Source organism: Coenobita brevimanus, chromosome 58, assembly GCF_032717465.1.
Source record: "Coenobita brevimanus isolate Jiangsu-jjx chromosome 58, ASM3271746v2, whole genome shotgun sequence".
Classification (NCBI taxonomy): Eukaryota; Metazoa; Arthropoda; class Malacostraca; order Decapoda; family Coenobitidae; genus Coenobita; species Coenobita brevimanus.
In genome coordinates, this window is record NC_137011.1 from 2,130,217 (window position 1) to 2,149,424 (window position 19,208).

At 40.6% G+C, this 19,208-nt stretch overlaps 2 protein-coding genes across 2 annotated transcripts in view; both read right to left on the reverse strand.

The window, feature by feature from the left end:
- Nucleotides 1-408: 408 nt before the first annotated feature.
- On the reverse strand, nucleotides 409-14,353 carry LOC145402582 (uncharacterized). The gene is made up of 15 exons (XM_080274580.1): nucleotides 14,297-14,353; nucleotides 12,953-13,092; nucleotides 10,814-10,830; nucleotides 10,347-10,453; nucleotides 9,655-9,777; nucleotides 9,031-9,251; nucleotides 8,437-8,565; nucleotides 7,386-7,544; nucleotides 6,844-6,934; nucleotides 6,194-6,491; nucleotides 5,644-5,858; nucleotides 4,431-4,611; nucleotides 3,729-3,828; nucleotides 2,685-2,814; nucleotides 409-540 (listed from the first exon to the last, which is right to left on the reverse strand). The coding sequence occupies exons 1-15, from the start codon at nucleotides 14,351-14,353 to the stop codon at nucleotides 409-411; spliced, it is 2,100 nt and encodes a 699-aa protein (XP_080130706.1).
- A 1,311-nt stretch (nucleotides 14,354-15,664) lies between these two features.
- Nucleotides 15,665-19,208, reverse strand: part of LOC145402583 (glutamate receptor-like) — a 69,507-nt gene continuing 65,963 nt past the window's right edge. Inside the window, exons 10-15 of the mRNA XM_080274581.1 lie at nucleotides 18,855-19,155; nucleotides 18,316-18,530; nucleotides 17,927-18,107; nucleotides 17,116-17,215; nucleotides 16,189-16,318; nucleotides 15,665-15,751 (exon numbers count right to left, since the gene is read on the reverse strand). Of these exons, the coding sequence (XP_080130707.1) occupies nucleotides 15,665-15,751; nucleotides 16,189-16,318; nucleotides 17,116-17,215; nucleotides 17,927-18,107; nucleotides 18,316-18,530; nucleotides 18,855-19,155 (1,014 nt within the window). The remainder of the gene's footprint in view (nucleotides 15,752-16,188; nucleotides 16,319-17,115; nucleotides 17,216-17,926; nucleotides 18,108-18,315; nucleotides 18,531-18,854; nucleotides 19,156-19,208) is intronic.

Consider the following 19,208-nt stretch of genomic DNA (forward strand, 5'->3'; position numbering starts at 1 on the left):
CCAGCACCACATTAACACCGTCAGCCACACCAGCACCAAACTAACACCGTCAGCCACACCAGCACGGCGCCGCACTCCCAAGACTTACCAGCGGCGAGGTGAAGGTGGGACAGCGGCGGGTGAGGGAGTCGGCGCAGGGTCAGGCTGCCAGTGAGGCGGCCAGACCACAGTCTAAGTATTTATTGATACACACACACACACACACACACACACACACACACACACACACACACACACACACACACACCACACTGTCGTACGGCACAAACACCAGTATTTGTGCATATATTAGGAAGTTAGTTGACACTCCTACCTCGTTCATGCAGTCTTTCTTCACTAATTCCTTACCTGACCATCCTTCTCGGCCAGACTCATTTTGGTTTAATAATTGCATTGGATTCGTTTCAGTTACTCGAGGTCTGCTAGTATCTCTAGAAATTCTACTATCCATTCACAGTCAGACGCCACAGTCCTACAATTGGCGGCCACCTGTCCCTGAGTTGTTTTACGATGAGGGGCACCAATCTTCCGCCAGTCCACCTGCCGAAACGTAGGGAACACGTATGGGTTCGTTGTATAGTTAGCACCCAGCTCTGTAAATGGTTTTCTGGTTTGCAGGAAATCACTAGGTTCGTCACTTAACGCAGAGCCAAGTGAAAAGAAAATAAGAGGAACAAAAAGTGACAGGAAAGGTGGGAGAGGCAACACGAGAGGAGGGAAGACACAGAAAAGAATGCTAAAGACGAATGAAGAAGCATCACTACAGCAAGTGAGTGAATGATGGTCGCCACCACCTATCACTTCATACATGCAATTAAAAGCCACTCTCATGTTCGTGAACAGTTCATACGCCCCTCCAATAATTCTGTTTATATGCTTTTTTGGGTGATAAGTCGTCCTGTATAGTCACTACCTAACCCTTGTCTTCTTTTGTTGTACAGATTATCTCTGCCCATTTTATCTGCTCAATCTCTCCCACTTCTAAAAAATGGCACTTTATTGCACTGAAGTACATTTTCCATATCTGACTCCAACTTAGTACAGTACAGTCCCAGTTAACCGGGAAACTTAGGGACTTTACCTTCCTGGTTACTGATTTTCCTCTGATTTTTGACATATTACGATATGTCAATAAAAACACTGTTGGTGGCATTGCGCGTGACACTATACAGATTGGTACAGGTCGAGAAATTAGCTTTTCATAGCATCATCACAATCACGAATAGAGCATCCCTAAGTTATTAACTAATAATTAAGTTGCAACATTGAACTACTGACTTGTTAGGACACGAAATTTATGTAATGTTTTCTAGCGTTTTTATATATTTGTTTCTTGTTTTATTGGTGCACCACTTTCATCATTACAACTTAACTTAATTTTTAGACTGATCGTTGTTATCTCAGACCTCTTACCATGAGGTTTTTCAAGCCTTTATTTAAAGGATTATAATGAGAAGTCCTAATTGACACGGAAAGTATGAACTGTGTGTAGAGGAATGTAGTATGAGTACGTGGTAGGGAATAAAGAGGAAAAAGGATTAGTAGAGATGTCCCATGTGAATCGGAAAATAGATAACTAAATGAATAAATAAATACGAGGTCTTATATGCTGTGTGGTTATGATAACTGTATTTAAATAGCAAGTAATGATGGTCAGGCCATGGAACCTTAATAATAGTACAGAAAAAGTGAACTAAGATTGAGAATTCGTTTGGTAACTGGAGGATACATTAACGGCAATTTTTGTAGCTGTATGCGTTTTTTATTAAACTTAAGTTGACAAATTTTTTGTCAGTTACCAAACCCTTCACCCTGACGACATCTTGAGGAAGCTGAATAAAATCTTCAGGCACTGACCTAAATTACAACAATAAGAAAAGATCCTCGGACTGAAGATGTTGTATAAGAGCTTTTTTTTTTTAAAATTCTATTCTGGACACAAAGTTGGCTATGAATGCGGATACCGTAATGCTTTTAATCAGTCAAATTTCTTCCTTACATACCTGGGCACATTTTAGAATAAATAATCTAGGTCAGTAATAGCTCCTTTGGTCAAATAAATGAAGTTGACTCGCTGGTTCCAATATCACGCTAAGGCTAAAAAATCGAAGTATCAGAAATAAGTACACGTGTGAGACTGGTGCGCCGGATAAGTGAATGAGTCGGTGTGATGTGTCAGAAGGGAAGATGTGAATAGATGAGCTCGAGGCAGAGCACGTGAAGGCTGACGGTCAGTCCTCCTGCCAACACCACCAGCGTGCCCTGTAATGGTAAACGAACGCACTTTTAAAATAATTACGATATACAAAAATATACACTTTTAATTGTTTTTATGTAATTTAGTAGCGCAGTTTTAAAATTTTCTCTGTGGATCATACCGATAAATATTGAGTTTGTCAGACTTTTTTCTTTTGATGCCTTTGTATTACAGTATATAGCTTTCAATCTGTCTATCTATCTAGTGAGTCAGTCAGTCCCTTGACTGACTCTCTCTCCTCCGAAAGGAGGATGGCAGATTGCAAGAGGAGGGCAGCTTCAGCCTGCAATCCACTCGGTTCACTTTTCAGATGAACCTGAAGCTATAATTACCACTACTTCTATTAAAGACACGGTATTCTTTTATTAGCAGTTAGAAATTCATGAGACATCATTAGTGCAGAGTACCATGAACACCAATAGCTTACCCAGAGGTTGGTGATGGCCAAGGTTGTCCTGACTACGACCTTCTTGGGAGGGTTGAGGCAGGCTGTAAAGTTAGGAGTGTAGAGCTGCAACCAGAAGTTATAGAGTCCCGCCTCAATGGCTCTCATAACTCTGTAAGAAAATAAGAACGATGATGCACGTGTAACTGTACTGGATTTCCTGGATTTCCTTAAGTAGAACTGTATTAACCTGGATTCCAGTTAATTATTTTCAGCAGCATATGGAGTGTAGAATGGTGTCTCGTGCCTTCTCCCCTGTCTGCTCTCTCACTTAAAAAAAAAAAATGATTGACATGACATAGAACACAGCAGACGATATAAAAGTCAAGTTACACAGAAAACTTGCTGTGCTTTGCTCAAGTATAGGGAAATAGTTTTCCCTCCAGTTCTTATGTTCCTGCATTAAGAGTCATGGGACCTGCCAGGACATGGGAAAGTCTTTTGTTTTGACGGCAACACAGCACGCTGCAAAAGTGTTGGTGAACAAAGGCATACGAAAAAAGGAAGAATAAAACATTTCGGAAAAAAACAAAAACAAAAGGAATATAGGAAAGAACTGAAGAAGTGACTAAGTCTTCGGTTATGTCCTTAATTCTGACGACAAATAAACCCACCATATATCTTTCCTATTACATGGAGAAAACAAACACCATCATGACTGCAAGGCACTATCATTTCTTTAAGCTCACTTTTCTTAGCTTCAATTTTGCGTTCACTAACACAGGCATATGGCTTGAAAGTACATTACTGATGGAAGGAAATATACAGTATATGCTACTTAATGTTTTGACAGTCCTGTATTGCAGGGCATCACACACTGAAACTGATCGTGCTGAACGTCAAATCAACATGTAGAGTACCAGGTGATCATTACACACACACACACACACACACACACACACACACACACACACACACACACACACACACACACACACACACACACACACACACACACACACACACACACACACACACACACACACACACACACACACACACACGCACACACACATACACACACACCTACGATTAAAGGAGGGAAGCAGAGGGCTGTTTTTGGGTCCCGCAAACGCCGCCATCATGGGAACGATCTCCTCTCGGGCCTGATAGAAGTCACACCTGCCTGTTGAGGCATCGGTAGGTGGGGTCAGGTCAAGTTTATTATCTAACAGAAGACATTACAAATATTTTTGTTGTTGTTGATAATCTTTCTTTGGTGCAATAACATATGTTGCTTAATTTTTTATATTACCCATTAAACACTAGCCAGCAATACTTTACGATCTTATGCTTACACACACACACACACATACACACACACACACACACACACATATATATATATATATATATATATATATATATATATATATATATATATATATGCACAAATAAATAAAAACGTATATATATGAGGGACATATTACAATAAATTGTTCATAAATTACTGAGTCTTGGAAGGAAAAGAAAAGAAAAGTAAAGAAAAATTATCAAGCATATGGAATCTACAAGATATTTCACTTCCAAATAATATAATGGGACTGTCTGTCTTACGTGACACGCAATAACTATGGGGAGAGTTTTCGAGCTTATTCAGAGTGCAACACAATATTTAGCACTGTTTGCTTCAGTTGAAGAACTTTCAGTTATATGGTGCTGTTGGTATGCTCCAGTGTATACTTACAAATATAGTGCTGAAGACAATATAATATTCTTATGCTTTACCTTTTGTTGTGAAGTCTTGGGCAATCATTACGGTGGTTCTGAGGTCTATGTTGGTCAGGACATGGTCTCCCCTTAACACCGCTGAGTTCAGATAGGCCACAAACTCAGACACAAGGATGGTCTTGAAGCGTCCTGTCTCCTGTAGATCTCCAACCTTTTTCAGCATGCCGCCTGGAGCGTCCTTGTATTATATACGAGTATATATATATACTGGAGCACTAAAAATTTGTTTATCTAGGCTAATGGTTTCCTACTGTTTCTACGTCGTTTACTGCACTACTTAATAGTTTCGTTGACAGCCGAGTACGACTATGCCCATAATTGTGCAAGTATGGGTGAAATATTGATAATTGTTTGGTCAGGGGAGAGCGTGCTCTAAGCTCAGTACTCAAGATTTGATTCCGATTAGTGGCTGGAGGGTTTTCAATCATAGAAAACCTACCATAGGCGTAGAGTGGTGTCCTATGCCTAAAGTGATCTGCACTGCGGTAGCCTAGCCTCAGCCTGTCCTACAATCCCGTCCCTATAGGGCTACCAAATGGATACGATTTGAATATTCTATGATATATCTCTACGTAGCGACTTTTACTCCTAATCATTTCGTCATCAGAAGTGCTCTGCTGGATGGCAGGTCTGCTCGTGTATCAGTCTTTCTCCAGTCTAGTGTATTCTGGGCTGGGTTTCTCAAGTGATGGTAGCTCCTCTTTGCTCTATGTCGCCTAGAACAATTTTATTTTTCCTTCCTCTTGGTCTAATACATTTATAAATATCTCCCATCACATCCTTCAGCCTTACATCACCTCTTAGAACATTCCTTATTCAATTCGTCTGTTTTTCCTTATGATTCATCAAAAAAAATAAATAAATAAATAAATAAATAAACTGCTCGTGATCAAGATGATTTATATAGTACAAAACATAAATCAAAGCAGACTAGTCACTTTCCTACACAAAACACAGTTAGGAAAGTGCAAATTAATAAGGAAAGTTGTGTAGACTACAACTGGAGACGAGAATGGTATCATGTGTTCGATTGTTCAGGAGCTGGACCCTGTTGACGAGAGGCAGTACACACACACACACACACACACACACACACACACTGTTCTTCATTCACATGTATTCACATGTAAAATATGTAGAAATCTATATCTCGTGGTATTTTTTATGCAGTATAAACGAAGTGCTCTGACAGTGGCCATGGAATACAAACCAAGAAAGACACTGCCACAGCTGATCCTCCAGGCACGAGGACAGTGACGGGGTTATCTAGGATGTCCTGGAGGGTCTGTATGGGCAGCGGGATGTATCTGATGGCCAGGATGGACATGAGGTTGCCGGCGTAGCTCCGCGTCAGCACTACGGTCATCAGCATCCACACTCCCAGCACCACACGCTCCCACCACCACCAACCAGTGACCATAACATCTGCATCATGCATACAACATTGCACTATATACGCTTGTCTTATGATATATAGCAATAATTATCTAGATATGCGTGGATCCATGAACTAACTGTATTCTTTCACCTTGATCCAAATTTTTGTCTCCTTGCGGTTTATTTCACATAATTCAATGTCAGAAAAAGACATTGTTAATGCTCAACATCCTCTCCATTGCACTTCCTCGTCATTAGGGCACCATATTCACCATATTCCAGTATTAATATATCGTTACAACTCAGTATTCAAGACGGAGAGGTCGTAGTTCCAGGCAAAGTTAGAGCACAAAGGGTATTATAGTGTAACATTACATTCTAACCTTGTTGCAGAAGTGTTCTAACACAGCTGGTCGCTCTGTTAGTAAGTCTTGATCGAGTCTGCATCTGGTCAGGGAGGCAGGAAGGAAACATCAAAATGGAGATCACTGCAGTCAAGGCAGCAAGGATGGCCACCCACACTAAAGGCGACAGCGGGAACAGGAAGCCCCAGGGGTCCACCTCTGGGCTGCCGCGACGGACGATGGTTCTGACGTACCAAATTGTCATTAGAAATGTCAGGTCGACCACTTTGGCACGAGGAGCAGTTATGTGGAAGGCGCTCATGCTGATATCCACTTCCTGTAAACCAAATGGATAAGGACTATAGATTACTTAGTACTGTACTCACAACTATACTGCTTTTTCTCTAACCTGACCTAAAACTACCATCTCTTCTCCTTGAATATCGAGTTATAACAAAAGATTAATGCCAGAACATGACAGTAGCCAAGAAGAATGGGTATGGAAAGGATGGGGAGCCATAATATTCTTATTTTTTCACTGAGCTACTTGGAATATGCTGGAAAAGAACGGAAGCCCGGAAAAACAGTATAACAAGTGTAGGGGAACATGCAGCTTCTCAAAATAAGCTGCATCTAGTAATAATAATAAATTCGGTGACCATTATCATTATCCAGCGTAAGTCACCCACCTCTTTTATCAGCATACCAATCATGCCTGTCCAGGAACCATCCGGCATTTCCACACCCCAGGCACCATTTGGTGGTGGATTTATCTCGAACCTGAGACAGAGTATTTAACTGGTCTAGTTTACTTTCCGATTACGACCCCCCCCCCCCCACACACACACAGTCTTCTTCCCCTCTGCACTTTTTAATATTCAGTTGTAATATATGGGATTTATGCAAGTTATGTACCTTATTTTTTTTTTACTAGCTGTAATATTACAGGATTCGAACCCAGGTACTAGTAGGCTGGCATCTTTGTAGTTAGTAGTGCTAACCATATGGCTACCCTTGATCATGAATGCTCAGTCTGAAATATAGGAGGTAATAAAGCAGACGCTGAATGGTCAACGTGCCACTGCATGGAGACACAGGGCATCTTCCTGACTACTTCAACAGCAGTTGTGAAGGTGATCTGTAATACGGTAAATATATTACACATCTATGATGTACAGTATGTATGTATGTATCTGTCTGTCTGTCTGTCTATCTACAATATTTGACTTACGTAAAATTCATATCTTTTGCGATAGTTTCGAAGAGGGTCACTTCTGGATCCATGGCTATGACCCTCTTGCCTTCAGGGGCATCGGGGTCGTCCACCACCATTTTCTTTGTCGAGGGAAACTCCACGTAGGTTACCTTCAGTCGTGGCCCGTTGGCAAGTCTGAAAGAAGGGAATATGAAGAGAAAAATTGTTTACCAGTTACAGTAGCTTTTGTCAAATAAATCAGTTGGTATTTTGTGCTAATATTGAAATAGAACAAATGTATATTTTTGCATAACACGACAGACAAAAGGAGCTTACTCCTCGCTAATACGAAAAATTTGCTAAAAACTGGATTCAGTTTATCGCTACTACTTAATAATGATAATGCCGTTTCTGTAACTTAGGGGTTCTAAAAGCACGAAGATACCAGTGTTAACTAAGCACACACACAAAAAATGCTCTAAATATTAGCAGTAAATAATATAAAACGTAACTCCATATCAGTAACTAACAAGATTTCTTTTTACGCAGGGAAGAAGGAACCAAAGGCTACAACACCCACAGCCAACAGTCAGTCTGAGTTATGGATGTGCCGGGCTGTCAGTGTGGTCTGGGCCCGTATTTTCGTCGGGTAAGGAGGCCCCGTAGCACCTCTTCCTTAGCAATCCATTTTTTGGTATAGCTGGTCAGTATCCTTTATTATGTTACTGATGCAGATTGCAGAGTATGGCAATATTAGAAGGATTTGTGTAACGCGGAATAGGGCAGTAAGGTGTAAAGAGAAAAAGAAAACGCTTAGAGAAAGGTGTTAGGGAGCTTTGTTAAATACCGAGAATATGGCCTAGTCTGCAGTGGTTTCCTTGCAATGACACCACGCGGTTGGCATGGTTTTCGTCTGGTATGGTTCAGTACAAGAGAGACGGTCTGTGTATTCAGTATTTTGACTGGTTAGAGCAATCCCGGTGTAGATAGTTCGCATACTGTGTTTTGGTGCCAAAATTGGTGCTGACTCCCACAAACTGGGGATAAATATGGACAAGGTGGTGAGGGGAGGGCGAGGGTGACTGACCTGTTATATTTCTCAGGGAACAAACGAGACCCTGGGGAGAGAGTCAAGCCAAGGTGCGGAATCCAAGTGGCAACACGAAACGGCTGAGCATCACCAGAACTGTACGGCAGATCGATATACACACTGCATCTGGAAGGGAATTGTATGTTTGTTTGGTCGAATGATACGAAAGACAGTCAAGAATTTTATATCGTGAAATGTTTATCAACTCCAAAATATCGTTAACAGAACTCAGGGCAAAGTCTCATGGATATTCAACTTTTACATGCTAGAAGTCACTTACCAGATTTAAATTCTCTCTCTCTCTCTCTCTCTCTCTCTCTCTCTCTCTCTCTCTCTCTCTCTCTCTCTCTCTATATATATATATATATACATTTATTTATTTATTTATTTATTAATATTTATATATTAGGCATCTTTAATGCTAGCAGAAATATGTCTACAATAATCATTGTAATAACATACTGTTTTTTTTTTCCTCTAAGATATTACTCTCATAACGTTCATAGATATCTGCTGAATACACTTTACAATAGAAATTTCACACATAATAACATACACTGAAGATAGCATCCATATCAGTATTTTCCTCGCCTTATGGCTGGTGTGTAACCATGAAGAAGCAACACAGAATTTGTCACAGAGAGGAGTTTGCGAATCGGCTGCAGCTGATGGAGTGGAAGGCGGGTGAGGATGAGAAGCCTCGTCAGCCACACAGAGAGGCGAGCTTTGATGGAGCCCTGAGCAAAGGCGACGAGGAAGGCTGGGTCGTCACTTACCGCCACCACCGTCACTAACCATGACACCTGCCGCAGCTGGTGGCGTCACCGAGAAGAAAGACTGTTGATAAAATTACAGGCAACACAGTTTGTATATGAATGAATGTTTTCTCCTTGTCATCGTCACCATCATCACATCAGCAGAAATGTGAGTGACTTCCCAACTTCAGCAGTGATGTGAGAATGACCGACCCGCAAAACCCGTAATGTGAGAATGACCTAGCGCCTCAGCAATAATGTGAGAGTGACCTACTCGCCTCAGCAGTAATGTGAGAGTGACCTATCCGCCTCAGCAGTAATGTGAGAGTGACCTACCCGCCTCAGCAGTAACGTGTGAGTGACCTACCCGCCTCAGCAGTAATGTGAGAGTGACCTACCCGCCTCAGCAGTAACGTGAGAGTGACCTACCCGCCTCAGCAGTAATGTGAGAGTGACCTACCCGGCGAGCCTGGCCGACCACCCGGGAGAGCTGTGTCTGCGTCACGTTAGCGTCCTGGCCGCCCGCCTCCACCTCGAACACCCCCAAACCCCACGGCGCTACAACACCACTCACACCTGCAAACTGGCGACATAACCCAAAACGCTTTAAGTGTGAAACCAATCCACTCCCTGCACACCACCCAGCGTATTAAAGCTTCAGAGAAAGTAATACACTTCGCTCTAGTAGCGATTAGTTTATTTCTAGCATATGAAATCTTGTTAATGCAATAAACTGAGGGAAAGTGTAGAAAGTACATAATACTGAAACGGGTCGGGGTGTGGGACTCTGAGAGAATCATCACTGTCATTATATGGTGCTCTCTAATCTTCTAAACCGACAGTGTTGAGGTGGGTATGAGACCTTGCTCTTAGAGGTGCCTCATTGACTTGAGGGCATATTGCTTTCTTGTTACTCTCTGATGCTTTTATTAGTTTGGGAAAGACTTGTCGAGCTAGAGAGGTGAGAACCGTGTTGCATTAAGGCCTTGAGTGCAAGATATCAGTACTAAGTTGAATAACTGCATATGTTAGTGGCTAGAATAAAATGTAAAATACGTCATAATATTGAACGGCTGAATGGGATTAATGTTAAGAATACTGTGTTAAAATTTTCAACATTATTGTTCAATTCTTTGGAAGAATCGAAAGTACCTGTGAACTTTTGTCGGCGATGAGCATAACGAAGCACTCTTCCTGTGGCGCCGCCTCGAGTACAGCGTTGAGGAACCCCACAGAGGCAGCCGACTGGCCTTGTTTATCTGGATAGATTTAATTACTTTTATGTCAGTTATCCAAGCCACCGTTTGGGTTTCGTAAAGAGATATAATATGGACCTCTCAGTAAGTGTGATTACCCACTTCCGTCCATCTACCTATCTATCTAACCTTCTATCTATCTATTTCCAGACGCTTTAAATTCCTTAAGCGGTGGTCACAAACACTTCCATTCGCTCTGTCCTCTGCCATTTGTATTATTCTGTTTAAGTACCAAACAACAAGATTGTGTAACTTATTAATCTCTTGGCAGAATGATACCAAAATATTCTCTGCATGTCGTCAAACTAATTAGGGAATTGGAGCTGGACAGGGTTGAGAATTGTGCCAGCGTTAATACTGTACCTGTGTTAATATAGCACCTGTGTTAATATAGCATATCTACTCACATATCCCCACAGACTATATGAACAAAATTAATGTATGGAGAGAAGATGGATGTTCCATGACAGAGAGTAACATTACTGACTGGTTTGATGTGCCGCTGCTTTTTTATGGTGTGTGTGTGTGTGTGTGTGTGTGTGTGTGTGTGTGTGTGTAACCTGTTCTGTTATTTAATACCTGCTTTTATTTCCAGGTAAAGTAGTATCATTACATAAAAATTTAGTTATGTGTGAATTACTTAACCATTAACTGCAAACCATTTCATGCCTAAATTGTGTTTCATTTCTGTTCCTACCGAGTACTCAGATTTTTGCTCAATATTTACTCTCGGTCAGATTATTGATGTCTCACCGTCAGAAGTTATAAGCGTTTTGTTTTACATTTTGGTAGTCATGCTGTACGTGCCTTGTCATTGTTGACTGATACTCTGTTCACTTTTACTAGGCGTATATTTGCCATGTCTCCATCTTCGGTCCTTTGTTATAGCAAGACATTAAGATTCATTGTGTTGTTAGTCAGGAAGAAGTGCTATGGAAAGAATTTCTAGCCATTGTACTGTACAGTAGTATTCTTCCACTCAGCTTCGGGAAATAAGTTGCAGAAGGATGAAAGTCTGCATGAAGGTGAAAAGACAACAGTTATACTGACATCCCAGAAACAAGAGACCTGCCTAGTATGTGATGGTTCCACCAGACAGCCTGTCCCAGCGCGGTGGCGAGGGTTAGCGTGACAGCAGCACCAGCCCCCTTCATCAAGGGCCCCATCTCTGCCAGGCCTGTGGGTGCTGGGCAGACAGAGGGACCACTGGGAGGCGCTTCTCAATAATCCTCTCAGGGCTGCTCTCTCATCCTCATACACTAATGCGTGGTGGACGACAATAAAGGTGTAACTATAATCTTTTTCACTCTAACCTGTCCAAAAATTGCCATCTCACCATCTTGAATGCTGAGTTGTAACAATAAATTAATATTAATAATGTAAAAGGCTGGTCTTTCACCCTCATGCATTGGTGTTTGGGGGACGAAAATATAGGTGTAATTATACTTTTTTCATTCTAACTTGGCCTAAAATTGCCATCTCTCCGTCTTGAATGCTGCATTGCAACTATAAATCAACACTAGAATATGTTGTTAGTCATGAGGAAATGATATGGAAAGGATGCGGAGTCAAAGTATTGTCATTTTCTGCCACTGAACTACGTGGGATATTCTGCAAAAGGATGAAAACCCGAGCCAAGTCAGAGAAGTAAGGATGTATTACTTTAGCGACTTTCTTCACTCTTTTCTTATCTGAATTGTCTGTAAAACAAACAGTACACAACTATACGATCGATGTTACCCATGTAGGAATGTTTCATCATTCAGGTATTTTGGTCTTGTTAACGACTGACTAATTACCCAAGTTTAGGAAAACGCCTGGTAATGATTTGTTATAACTCACTTCTCATGTTACATAATATCCAATGTTGGAAACTCTTTATAGTGTTGTTTTTTAAATGTTTTCCAAGTACAATTTCCTTAAAGTATTACATTCGATCACAACCATATACCAGTCAGCAGACAACACCGAGTTAACAAGATAATTTTGCCCCTGTCTCATTAAATTTTCTTTCGTTGAGCAGATTTTTGCCCATCCACTGCACGAGTCATTAAATCATTTAATAAGGTTTGACGAGGGGAAGTTCTGTGACATCCATCTTTTTTTTAGAATGACAAACAACGAATGTATAGCTTATGTTACTGCCTGAGACAGTAGTAGGCAGAGATAGAAAAAAACTGACTTCCTGTGATAGTTTATTGAAAAAAAAAGTAATACACGTGACAATTTTCATGGAAATTTCAGGAGCGTCTGCACAAATTACATCAGTGAAGAAAGGAATACAGAGACACAATACTGGAATATGGATTATAATATCGAGTCTTCATCGCATAATCCTGCAAGCCTTGATTAAAGACAGCGTAGCTGAGGGTTGCTTTAGACAAGCATGGCCCCTCACGTATTTGCTGCTGCGTCCTGGGATAGCCTATCATGGGCAGCTTCATTCTGGCTCTAGGAATCCTGGTGGTTAAGTGTCCCTCCCTCTGCCAGCGTCTAACCCACCTCCGCACTGTGGTGGTGCTGGCTCCCGTCACCTCGGCAATGGATCGCAGAGACATCCCGACAAGCCACATGTATACAAATCTCGTGCGTTCTACCATCACTGTTTTCTTAATGGATCGCCGACGTTCCATAGCTTCAAGCTATACAAGAAATGATTATTAAATCCTTGGCAAGAATCAGAGTATTGTTGTCTTATTTAACTCTTATATTCACAGTAAAGACACCAAATTTAAATAATCATATTCTTTGGTGACGGAATAGCTAATATTATATATATAGCACAGGTAAGCTAATATTATATATATATATATATATATATATATATATATATATATATATATATATATATATATATATATAGAACTATAATTAGTTATGAGGGAGACAATGTTTAGCACAAAAGGCCACCAATTACCGTAAGTCTGTAATGGTTGAGAATTGAAACCATGCATTTCAAAAACTCAAAATTAGGCCCCAAGAATCACCTCTTTAAGTTAGTTCTTCTGGTTTTGGGAAACACAAAAGAAAACAAAAGAAAGTATTTCTAAGAAAACCAAATTTAAAGACTAAATGATAGTACTGGATGCCCACATTCCACTCGCTCTGTACTGAGTGATAAGCCAATGATTTCTTGTACATCAGGAAACCATATAAAACGGTAGTTTGGGGGAGTTACGAAGGATTTTGTTTACGACTAATGGTGACTTTCGAAGAACTTTGTTTAAGACTAACGGGGGTTACGAAGGATTTTGTTTATGACTGTTGGGGGAGTTACGAAGGATTTTGATTACTGAGACTAATCGGAGTCATGAATTTTTTGGTTTATTAATGTAATTGACGTGTCTGAGCCATCATTACATCCCACTGGATCACAGAGTTACTTAGTGTAGGGTGTTGCTAGAAGGGTACCTAACGCACCGCCCTCGGCATGTAGCCTCGTAGTCTCGAAGCTCATAGGTCTGAACCCTGAAGTTCCCCCTTTTATCATCCTTTGAAAATACCAGCTCAGTCCTTTCAACTAGGCCTGGCTTCTCAGTGGGATGTAGAGTATTTATTCACACTCTGATACGCGGTTGAGGGAACCAGGAAAGCAGGTCATCATATTTCATCAAAGCCCATGAGTTTCCAATCACTGTACTTGCTGACGAGTTTGGTACAACGAATCCCAGTGCCAAGTGGATGGGCAAATTCTCTTTCCTCTCTATTTGTGGGTCATATCTGAGTAGCTCTTCTCCAGTAGTGATGTCCAGTTCAGTTCTCCTGGTGTGTGCATTAAGATTTTCGATGGCATCTTGCTCACAAGAATTAACAAAACTAGGAGCACAATGTCACTATAAACCACACCTGCAACACCAGTACCACACCACCATCGTGCAACACACCAGCACAGCACATTAGCATTGTCAGCCACACCAGCACCACACTAACACCGTCAGCCACACTGGATTAACACTAACACCGTCAGCCACACCAGCACGGCGCCACACTCTCAAGACTTACCAGCGGAGAGGCTATGGTGACGCAGCGGCGGGTGAGGCAGCCAGCCGCGCAGGGTCGGGCGGCCAGTGAGGCGGCCAGGCCACAACCGAAGTATTTATTGACACACACACACACATACACACACACACACACACACACACACACACACACACACACACTGTCGTACGGCACAAACACCAGTATTTGTTCATATATTAGGAAGTTAGTTGACACTCCCACCTCGTTTATGCAGTTTTTCTTCACTAATTCCTTACCTGGCCATCCTTCTTGGCCAGACATATTTTGGTTTATTAATTTCAATAGATTCACATTTCAGTTACTCGAGGTCTGGTAGTATCTCTGTAGAAAATCCACTATTGTTGTATATAGGTTGTATATTTTTGCTTCTTGTTTTCTTTAGCACTTTATTTTCATTATTACAATTTCCAATTAATTTTTTAGACTTATCGTTGTTATCTCAGACCTCTTACAATGAGGTTTTTCAAGTCTTTATTTTGAAGGATTACAATCAGGAGTCCTAACTGACATGGAAAGTATGAACTGTGTTTAGAGGTGTATAGAACGAGTACGTGGCAGGGAATAAGGAGAAAAAGGATCAGTAGAGATGTCCCATGTGAACTGGAAAATAACTAAATAAATAAAGGGTCTTATATACTGTGTTGTTATGATAACTGTATTTAATCAGCAGGCAGTGATGGTCAGGCCGTGAACACTTAATAATAGTATATAAAAAAGTAAACTAATATCCAGAATTCGTTTGGTAACTGGAGGTTTGTAGTTGTATGTGCTTTTGATTAAACTTAAGTTGACAAATTTTTCGTCCGTTACCAAACCCTTCAGCCTGACGACATATTGAGGAAGCTGAATGAAATCTTCAGGCACTGACCTAAATCATAACAATAAGAAACGATCCTCGGACTGAAGATGTAAAATAAGTTTTTTTTTTTTTTTTAATGTTATTCTGAACACATAGTTGGCTACATATGAGTACGGGTACCATAATGCTTTCATTCAGCCAGCTTTCTTCCCTACATACCTGGGCACATTTTAGAATAAATGATCTAGGTAAGCAATGATAGCTCGTTTGGTAATGTAAATGAAGTTGACTCGCTGATTCCAGTATCGTGCCACGGCAAAAAAAATCCAAGCATCAGAAGTAAGTACAAGTGTGAGGCTGATGCGCCGGATAAGTGAATGAGTCGGTGTGATGTGTCAGAAGGGAAGATGTGAACAGATGTGCTCGAGGCAGAGCACGTGAAGGCTGACGGTCAGTCCTCCTGCCAACACCACCAGCGTGCCCTGTAATGGTAAACAAACACATGTATAAGATATGAAAATTACAGTATACAAATATATACATTTTTAATTGTTTTTACGTAATTTAGTGGCGCATTTTTAAAATGTTCTCTTTGGATCATACCGATAAATACGGAGTTTGCCAGACTTTATTCTTCGGTGCCTTTGTATCTACCGTATATTTATATATCTCTATCAGTCTTTCTATCTATCTAGTGAGTCAGTCAGTCCCTTGACTGACTCTCTATCCTCCGAAAGGAGGATGGCAGATTGCAAGAGGAGAGCAACTTCAGCCTGCAGCCACTCGGTTTACGTTTCAGACGAACCTGATGCTATAACTACTACTACTTCCATTAAGGACAATTGTATTCTTTCATTAACACTAAGAATTTCTTGAGACAGATCATTATTTTAGAGTACGATGAACACCAATAGTTTACCCAGAGGTTGGTGATGGCCAAGGTTGTCCTGACTACGACCTTCTTGGGCGGCTTGAGGCAGGCTGTAAAGTTAGGAGTGTAGAGCTGCAACCAGTAGTAGTAGAGTCCCGCCTCAATGGCTTTCATAACTCTGTAAGAAAATGAGAATAATGATGCAAGTGTAATTGTACTGGATGTCCTGGATTTCCTTAAGTAGAACTGTAGTAACCTGGATTCCAGTTAATAATTTTCAGCTGCCTATAGAATGTTGAATGATGTCTCGTGCCTTCTCCTCTTTCTGCTCTCATCCTTTTAAAAAATTTGATTGATATGACATGGAACACAGCAGACGATTTAAATATTAAATTACACAGAAAAATTGCAGTGCTTTGCTCAAGTATAGAGAAACAGTTTTCCTTCCAGTTCTTGTGTCATGGGACCTGCCAGGACATGGGAAAGTCTTTTGTTTTGACGGCAACACAACACGCTGCAAAAGTGTTGGTGAACAAAGGCATATGAAAAAAGGAAGAAGGGAATATTTCGGAGAAAAAAAAATACTGAAAGGAGAATGAAAAGGGATGGACTATAAGAGAGAACTGGAGAAGTGATTAAATCTTCGGCAATGTCCTTAATTCTGACGATAAGTATCCTACCATACCTTTCCTAGTACATGGAGAAAACAAATACCATCATGGCTGCAAGACACTTTCATTTCTTTAAGCTCATTTTCCTTAGTTTCAGTTTTTCATTCACTAACACTGGCATATGGTTTGAAAGTAAATTACTGATGGAAGGAAATATATAATGCTGAATGTTCTGGCAGTCCTGTACTGCATGGCATCACTCTCTGAAATATATCGTGCTGAACATTAAACCAACAAGAAGGGTACCAAAGTACCAAGTAACCATTACACACACACACACACACACACACACACACACACACACCTACGATTAAAGGAGGGAAGCAGAGGGCTGTTTTTGGGTCCCGCAAACGCCGCCATCATGGGAACGATCTCCTCTCGGGCCTGATAGAAGTCACACCTGCCTGTTGAGGTATCGGTAGGTGGGGTCAGGTCAAGTTTATTATCTAAGAGAGCACACTACAAATATTTTTTGTTAATAATCTGTCCCCGATACAATAACACATGTTGCTTAATATTTTATAACTCATTAAAAAGTACAGACATGCCCATATAAAAAACTAGCCAGTAATAGTTTACGATCTTATGATTAAACACACACATACACACACACACACACACACACACATATATATATATATATATATATATATATATATATATATATATATATATATATATATATATACATATATATATATATATATATATATATATATATATATATATATATATATATATATATATATATATATATATATATATAAACAAATAAACAAAGAAATACATACATGAACGAGGGACATATTACAGTAAAGTGTCCATGAATTATTGAGTCTTTGAAGGAAAATAAAATAAAAGAAAAATTATAAAACAAACATGTGGGATCTACAAATAATTCACTTCTCGATGATGTAATTGGACTGTTTGTCTTGTGTGACGCACAGTGTCTATGAGGAGAATTACTGTTTTTCGAGCATATTCACAATGCAAGAAAACATTTAGCACTATTTTGCTGAAAGTGAAGAACTTGCACTTATATGGTGCTATTAGTATGCTCCTGTGTATACTTCAAAATATAGTGCAGATGAGAACATACCATTCTTATGCTTTACCTGTTGCTGTGAAGTCTTGAGCAATCATTACGGTGGTTCTGGAGTCTATGGTGGTCAGGACATGGTGTCCACTCCTCACCGCTGAGTTCAGATAGGCCAATAACTCAGACACAAGGATGGGCTTGAAGCGTCCCGTCTTCTGTAGATCTCCAACCTTTTTAAGCATGCCGCCTGGAGCGTCCTAGCAATATACACACACACACACACACACATATATATATATATATATATATATATATATATATATATATATATATATATATATATATATATATATATATATATATGCATACTTTGCTTCATTTACACGTAAAAATAGATAAATCTGTCTTGTGGCAGTTTTATGCAGTATAAACGGAGTGTTCTGACAGCTGACGCGGAATACAAACCGAAAAAGATGTTTCCACAGTTGATCCTCCAGGCACAAGGACAGTGACGGGGTTATCTAGGATGTCCTGGAGGGTCTGTATGGGCAGCGGGATGTATCTGACGGCCAGGAGTGACATGAGGTTGCCGGCATAACTTCGCGTCAGCACTACGGTCATCAGCATCCACACCCCCAGCATTACACGCTCCCACCACCACCACCCAGTGACCTTAACATCTGGATCATGAATAGATCGTTGAGCTATTTCAACCTGTCTTGTGTTATATAGTAACAATTACCTGGATATACGCGGAATCAGGAAATAACTCTATTTTTTTTTTTACATAAATTTGACCCAGATTTTCGTTCCTTGCAGCTTATTTCGCCTAGCTCATTGGCGAAAAAAAGATTATGTTGAGGCCCTATATCCTTTCCATAGCACTTCCTTGTCACAAGCACCATATTGTGCTGTTGGTATACTGTTACAATTCAACATTCAGCATGGTGAGATGGCAGTTTTAGGCTAAGTTAGGGTGGTATAATGATACAAAACAGTCTGACCTTGTTGCAGAAGCGTTCTAATGCAGCTGTCCGCTTTGTTGGGATATCTTGTCTGGGTATGCGCCTGGTCAGGGAGGCAAGAAGACAACAACACCATAACGAAGATCACTGCAGTCAAGGCAGCAAGGATGGTTACCCACAAGAAAGGCGTCAGCGGAAACACGAAGCCCCAAGGGTCCACCTCACAGCTCCCGCGACGGACGATGCTTCTGACGTACCAGATAGTTACTGGAAATGTCAGGTCGACCACTTTGGCACGAGGTGCAGTTATGTGAAAGACGCTCATGCTGATATCCGCTTCCTGTAAATGAAATGGGTAGATACTATAGATTACTTTGTTCTCACTACTATACT